The following is a 7,788-nucleotide window of genomic DNA, read 5'->3' on the forward strand; positions in this document are numbered from 1 at the left end:
TACCCCATACTGCCTCCACGGAAAGCTGTGCGGCTTTGGGCCACACACCTCATGGCATTAGTTCGGTTTGCTGTTGTAAAGAAATCGTTGGGCTAGACTGAATCAAAGCAATGAACGGACAAGGACAGCGCTCCCCACATTTTTTGACCTCACAGCCTTGCTACAGATAATTCTATGGCCCACCGAAACGGAGGCAGAAACTTAAGGTTTCTGCCCCCACAGGGCCTGACTGGGGAAGGGGACTGGAGGATGTTGAAGAGCTTTCTTGGCACTCTTCGCAGCTCCCCGATAGAGAGCAAACTGCAAGCCCTACCCTGGACCGCTGCTTCCAAACACACGAACCCTCCTGCCCCCCGCAAGTGGGCGTGGGTTTTCAAGCTTCTCTCATTAGCGGCATTAGGGGGACTTGCTGAGAAGTGGTTAGGTTACACCGGGCAGTCGCAGAATTGGGCGTTAACTGACAGTGACAGATACCAGTTTAATAAAATCTCTTGAGGCAACTGCATCTGCATAAACCAAAAGAAGTTCCCTTGTGATGGACTGAATACTTTTAATAGAATAGCAAACATTTTAGCAGGTTGGGTACGTAAAAATACCTTAAACTGGGCTATAGATTATGCATCTTCCCGCCTGGACTTGAGAGTTGACAGTAAGGATGCAGAGTTGGCCCTTTATGGTAGGTGGGCATGAAGCATTTGAGGTCCCGACTGAGGTCCTGTCTCCCCTTTCAGCTACTTAAGGCCTTGCATATGGTGGAAATGCACACGAAATGCCACTTCCTTTCCCCTAATTTCATGTAGGGCCTGAAACTGGATGCTAATTCGGAGATTCACTGAGGGGGGCAGGAAGGGGCCACACGGGTTCCGGCCTGTCATCACCATTGAACGCTCTAGATCGGGGAAGGAGGCGGCGCAACCACGGGCCGCTAAGTGTGCGCAGAGTTGCGGAAGCCACTGCAGCGGGGAAATTAACCGAGACTGGCCCACCGAGAACAGACTGCAGCAGCGGGAACCTCACTCACCACTCCGCCCCTTCCCGCTCGGACCTGGGCTCTCTCAGCGAGAAGCCCTCCCACCTCGGGCTCAGAGCCAATAGAAAATCGAGATATATATGACTCACCATGTCTAACCAATCAGCTCGACGTTCGCTCTCCGCCAACATCTCGCGCGACAACCAAGCGGCCTCGAACCTCACAATAAAAACCTTCCTTGGGCAGAAAGACTTCTCTCCCCGCCCCCGAAGCTAACACCGGAAACGAGGTGTGTCTGAAGAATCCTTCCGCGCTCTCCGGCTCCAGAGAGGAAAGTGACTCTTTGATCTTAGTTGCCGTGTAAAGTAGTGCGCCCTTTTCCTTTCTTGAGACTCTAAAAATAATTCACATTCTTTTCACAGCTACCTTCTGGACATAAAAGTCGTAGGTTGGAGATAGTAGGGGCGTCGGAGGGGCGAAAATGAGTGGGTAGGAGGCGTGAGTCACGTGACCTGGGCGGAAGGATATGTCCTGTGATGCGTCCTCATAGAGGCAAAGTCTATAAAGGACCCACGGCCGGCGGGCCGCGGCCATTTCTCTCCCTCCCGCCTATAAATGTAGAGCTCCTGTGCGAGTGCGCGTTCTCCCTCCTCCGCTACCCCAGGGTCCGCAGCCGCCATGGCGTATTAGAGGCAGCAGTGCCTGCGGCAGCATTGGCCTTTGCAGCGGCGGCAGCAGCACCAGGCTCTGCAGCGGCACCCCCCAGCGGCTTAAGCCATGGCGTAAGTATCGGGGCCGGGCCGCTCTGGCCATGCTCCCGCGGGTCGGCGAGGGCATTCGGCTCGCTTGGGCGCGGCCTGCGGCCGGCGGCGTCCCAGAGGGGGAAGCGGTTTTACGAGCGCCCGAGACGCGTGACCCCTGTTTGGGTGTCAGCGAGACGCCGACGCTTCTGGATTGGGGGAGCGCGCCCCGTCCCCGAGGATAGAAGTCCTTGACGACCCTGGCCTCCGATTCAGGGGCGCGTCCCCGTCCGGCTCCCAGCAAAACGTGGCAGGAGCCAAGATGGCGGCGGGGCAGGGCGGTGGCGCGGTGTGAGTCGTGGGCGGGGCCGGCGGCCCAGGCCGTATTTGGACTTGAGGATGGCGCGCCTTCCTCTGGCGGCCGGTGGAGGGACGGCCCAGCCCCGAGGGCGTCCATCTTGTGCGCCTTGACCGGGCGGCGAGGAAGGTGGACGCGATGGCTCTGAGGCCACGTGTTCCCGATTTTCTGCTGCCGAGTGGAATTCTAGTTCGGCCAGTCTCCCTCCAGGATGGAAAGATGAAGTTCTGGGACCGGCTGGTCTCTAGTGGGCCTTGGTTTCTGGTTTCTTTTCAGGCTTTTCACGGCATCCAGCAGCAGCGTTGCTGTAACCGACAAAGACCTCTTCGAATCAAGCACATTCCTCGATTCCAGTAAAGTCCCGCGACATGGCCGAGATGATGAGCTTCCTGAGCAGCGAGGTGTTGGGGGGGGACTTGATGTCCCCCTTCGACCAGTCGGGTTTGGGGGCTGAAGTAAGCCTAGGTCTCTTAGACGATTACCTGGAGGTGGCCAAGCACTTCAAACCTCATGGGTTCTCCAGCGACAAGGCTAAGGCGGGCTCCTCCGAATGGCTGGCTGTGGATGGGTTGGTCAGTGCCTCAGACAACGGCAAGGGTGAGTAGGAGTCCTTTGCCTGCCGGTGGGATCTGAGCGTCGGGCTTGCTGCCTTGTGTGTCTGACTCCTTTTCAATCCTTTGCAGAGGATGCCTTCTCCGGGACAGATTGGATGGTGGAGAAAATGGATCTGAAGGAGTTTGACTTTGATTCTCTGTTCAATATAGATGACCTGGAAACCATGCCAGATGAGCTTTTGGCCACTTTGGATGACACGTGTGATCTCTTTGACCCCCTAGTCCAGGAGACGAATAAGGAGCCCCCCCAGACCATGAACCCAATTGGCCATCTCCCAGAAAGTTTACCCAAAACAGACCAGGTTGCCCCTTATACCTTCCTGCAACCTCTTTCTCTCTCCCCAGGGGCCCTTTCCTCCACTCCAGATCATTCCTTTAGTTTAGAGCTAGGCAGTGAGGTGGATATCTCTGAAGGAGATAGAAAGCCAGACTCTACTGCTTACATTCTCATGATCCCACAGTGCATAAAGGAGGAGGATGCCCCGTCAGATAATGATAGTGGCATCTGTATGAGTCCTGAGTCCTATCTGGGGTCCCCCCAGCATAGCCCCTCGACTGCAAGGGGCTCTCCAAGTAAGAGCCAGCTGTCTCCATGTAACCTCTGTGGTTCTGCCCGCCCCAAACCCTACGATCCCCCTGGAGAGAAAACGGCAGCAAAAGTAAAGGTGGAGAAGTTGGATAAGAAGCTGAAAAAAATGGAGCAGAACAAGACAGCAGCCACTAGGTACCGCCAGAAGAAGAGGGCGGAGCAAGAGGCCCTTACCGGCGAGTGTAAAGAGCTAGAAAAGAAGAACGAGGCTCTGAAAGAGAGGGCAGACTCTTTGGCCAAGGAGATACAATATCTGAAAGATTTGATAGAAGAGGTCCGAAAGGCCAGGGAGAAGAAAAGGGTCCCCTAGTTGGGGTTGTCCGCGGGGTATGTGCTTGTACATAGGCCTGTGCTGCAGCTGTGTGTTGTAATAAATTATTTTGTAGTGAAAGTACCTCTGTGAGTTGTGCTTGCTTTCTGATCTCTGGTAAGGCAGCCTTACCAACCTTGGCCTGACGGTTGTGATCACCCCGGAGGGAGGGATTGGTTCAACCTCGTTGGACTTAGGGCCCCCCGCAGTAGGCTGCTGGGTGTTTTTCTCCAGTGGGGTTCAGGCCAAAGAGCTTTACCCTGAGGGAGCTGGTGGCCAGGAGGTACAGCCTGGCTTCTGCCTCCTGCAGCATTGTGGTCTGTCCTTTAGTGCCCAGATAAGGCCTGCCTGAGTCAAAGTTTCTCTTCTAACTTTTACATTTCTGTAGAGGCCTCTTCCCAGAACTCAGAAATGGGTCTTTGGTTTTTGCTGGGAGTTGAGGACCGACCTGTAGCTTGAAGTTCCTGGCCAGAGCTGGGCTCTAAGGCTGGCAGATGTCAGGACAGTACCAGGAAGCCACACTACTGCAACTTGGATTTCTCAAGTCTGAGAAGTCCTCCTTTGTCTGGAGTCCATCCTGGTCAGTCACCTCATCTTGTGTGTCTCGTGGTTCTAGCTCTCCAGGGAGGGAGCCTTAGTTTTTTATCTCAATGGCAGTGTTTGAGCCCTTAATGTGTATTCCCAGTTCTGTGATAACCCAAAGAGAAACCGGCGCATGAAGGAGCATCAGGCTCTTAAACCTGTTTTGCCCCTTGAGTTTGGAACTGGATGTGTGTGCAAGGTGAGGGGAGGCCCATGTTTCCCTGATTTTCCCAACACCTAGTGTTGGAATACAACCAATGACCCAAATGGGAACGTTCCTCTGAGGCATGGGGGGGGGGGGGGGGGGTGTCACAATGGACCTTGGGCCTGGTACAGGTCTTACCTTGAGGTGGTAGAGATCCCACAAGGCTGTGGGTCTCTCCCCACAGTTTACTCTGCAGGGACCACCCATCTAGGTGTTAGTATCACAGACATGATCCCACCCCCACCCCCCAGCCCCATTTAAGCAGCTTAACTGCAGCTAAATATGTGGGGATTTACTGGTTGAACAGCATCCACTCAGCGTCACACATTGAGGTTACAAAAACTAAGTTCCCAATTTTTTTAAAGACTGCAGAAGAGCTTAAACTCAGCAACTGTGAGATCATAACTTAGGCCAAAGTTGGATGGAAGTTGGATGTTCAACCCACTGAGCCACTCAGGCGTCCGTAAAATGCCTTTTTTTTTTTTTTTTAAAGTTTTTCTTTTAATGTTTGTTTTTGAGAGAGAAAGTGTGTGTGAGAGCAGGGGAGGGGCAGAGAGGGACACAGAATCCAAAGGAGGCTCCCAAGCTTGTCCGCACAGAACCTGATGTGGGGCTCGAATCCACACACCGTGAGATCGTGACCTAAGCCAAAGTCTGACGCTTAACTGACTGAGCCATCCAGGCGCCCCTAAGATGTCTTAAAAGATTTTTGAGCTGGGTGGCTTGGATAGGTGTCCGACTTGATTTCAGCTCAGGTGGTAATCTCCCAGTTTGTGGGTTTGAGACCCTAATCGGGCTCCGCACTAACAACACAGCTATTTATTTCAAAATAAACGAAAAAAAAAATAGATCTTAAGTAATCTCCACACCCAACGTGAGGTTTGAACTCCCAACTCTGAGGTCAAAAGTCCAGCCAGGCGCCCCCAAGAAGTTTTTCATAAGGATTACCTCTTCCCCACTTCACAGATGTGGGAACCATGACTTAGGGAGGTTGAGTAACATCCCCCGCTACCAGGTGGATTCAAATCCAGGCAGTCTGACTCCACGGAATGTTTTTAAACGGTATGGCTCCACAATTCCTTATAGGAAGGATTATAGGGGGACCCCGGACACTTGTCTTAAACTGGGAGTTCAGAGAAAGCGTGTGTGGGTGCTAAGGTGGTGTGCCACAGATCACAAATGTGGAGGCTTTGTTAAGATAACACCCATTGTCCACGTGGATCATCCCTGGTGGCTTTGGGAAGGAGCTGGAGGAGAGGGGGGAGACTACAGCCATTGCCAAAGGCCCCCACATGAGCACAGCTGTCACCTGTGACCCCTGCTCTATGCCTCACTTCAGCTTTGTGACCTTACAGTTTTTAAATCCGAGACGGGAAATAAGAATCTACGACTACAAGTGCTTCCTTCTATCTACCCCCGACAGTATCTTATACTTTGTATGACTGGGCAGCTGCCCCAGCCTGGGGCATGTGGGGTGGGACAGGAGGGGGACACGGAGAGTTGACAGGAGGTGAGAGAGACCACAGCCCTGGAAGTGACCCAGCCACCTTGTCACATCCAGTGCCAGTGAGATCCTCTGTCCTTGGAGACAGTGACCCACTCCCCCATTTGACTGAAGGGAAACCTTTCCCTGGGGTGCCCTGAAGGGCAGTGCAGACTAAAGGCTTAAAGCCAGGACGCTGGGCTATGCCCCTTCCCAGGCCCCTGTAGCTAAAGACTCCCCAGACCACAAAAGGCAGGGATGGGGTGGGCAGCAAAGGCCCCTGTAGAGTCTGTAGGCTCAGACCAGGGACCATGCTCGGACTTCGCCCTCCTTCACTCTTTGCTGTGCTCCAGCCACAAGGGCCTTCCTGCATCTTTCTGCTAAGCTCATGTCTCCCTCAGGCCCTTTGCACTTGCTGTAAACTCTGCCTGCAAGATTTTTCCAGAGCTCCTTCCCTCTCTCATGCAGGTCTCCTATGTCATCCCAGAGGCCTTCCAAGAGGACTCTAAATGTCCCAGCCCCTCTGCCTTAACTGTTATTTTCCATGACCCTACCTATTTCCTATTCCCCAACTACAGTGTAAGTTCTCCGATGGCAGAGATCTTGCTGTCTTGTTCATTTCCGTATTTCCAGGACCCATGACAGTGCCTGGCACGTAATAATGATTACTGCTAATAGTCACTGAGAGTTCTGACGCTTGGCACTGAGAGCTTTGCGGTTATTGGCTCATAATCCTCATTAGGAGCTGTGAGGAGGATCTGATGATCGTGCCTTTTTTATTTATTTATTTAATTTTTTTTTTAACGTTTATTTATTTTTGAGACAGAGAGAGACAGATCATGAACGGGGGAGGGTCAGAGAGAGGGAGACACAGAATCTGAAACAGGCCCCAGGCTCCGAGCTGTCAGCACAGAGCCCGAAGCGGGGCTCGAACTCACGGACCGTGAGATCATGACCTGAGCCGAAGCCGGCCGCTCAACCGACTGAGCGACCCAGGCGTCCCAATCGTGCCTTTTTTAATGAGGTAAGGCTGCAGGTGGATGCTGGTCCAGGGGCAGCTGGTATAGACAATGACCGAGGCCTGTACAGATAGGCCACGTGGGGTCTCAGTGCTAGAGAGACCCACACAGAGGGAGGGGTGCGGGGCAGGGGGCGGGATTGAGGCCGAGGTCCAGCCCCAGGGCTGGGCTCTACCGTGGTGCCGTGGGGGTGGGGTGCTCCTGGTTCAGCTCCAAGCCCTCTGCTGCCTGTACCGAGGCAGGAGCCACTCAGCTCTCGGCATTGCCGCCTGTTTCGCCCCTAGGATGAGGCCGCAAGTGCTGGAGATCAGGGAACGGCCTTCGTGTTTCTCTGCAACTATTCATGAGCCCCCACCACGGGCTAGACATTGTCCTGGATGCCGAGGATTCAGTGGTGAGGAAACCAGACACAAGTCTCTGCTCTCGTTCTGGTGAGGGAGACCGCCAGTAAGGATAAAACACCTAGCGGCACCTGGCTGGCTCAGTCGGTGGGGCACGCGACTCTTGATCTCAGGGTTGTAAGTTTGAACCCCACACTGGGTGTAGAAATTACTTAAAATCTTAAAGTGAGACATGTGACACTAGATGGCTGTGGGGCAGGCTGAGTACTCAGGTAGGGGGATCTGCCCGTAAGATGGGTGTTTAGGGAGGCAAAGCTGGCAGGAGACGAGGGAGGGAGTGAGGGGCCCAGGGGGTTGGGGGAGGGCTGACTGCAGCGGGGGACAGGCACACGGTACAGGGCCTAGTAGCCCTGTTGGGACTTGAGAGTCTCCCCTGTGTGACCTGGGGAGTCCTTGCAGCAGGAGTGATACACTGGTTGCCATTTCAAGAGGTCCCTCTGATGGCCTGAGAATGGCAGGTGGGCAGGAAAAGAGGATGGGGCTGGGGTCAGTACAGGTGAGACAGGAGAGCTGGTCA

The 7,788-nt window shown here is 53.9% G+C and overlaps 1 protein-coding gene across 1 annotated transcript; it reads left to right on the plus strand.

Moving 5' to 3' along the window:
• Positions 1–1,541: 1,541 nt before the first annotated feature.
• Positions 1,542–3,665, plus strand: ATF4 (activating transcription factor 4). The gene is made up of 3 exons (XM_049626398.1): positions 1,542–1,752; positions 2,345–2,665; positions 2,752–3,665. Exons 2-3 carry the CDS (start codon positions 2,437–2,439, stop codon positions 3,579–3,581), a joined length of 1,059 nt encoding a protein of 352 aa, XP_049482355.1. The 5' UTR covers positions 1,542–1,752; positions 2,345–2,436; the 3' UTR covers positions 3,582–3,665.
• The last annotated feature ends 4,123 nt before the right edge of the window (positions 3,666–7,788 follow it).

This window comes from Panthera uncia, chromosome B4, assembly GCF_023721935.1.
Source record: "Panthera uncia isolate 11264 chromosome B4, Puncia_PCG_1.0, whole genome shotgun sequence".
Lineage (NCBI taxonomy): Eukaryota > Metazoa > Chordata > Mammalia > Carnivora > Felidae > Panthera > Panthera uncia.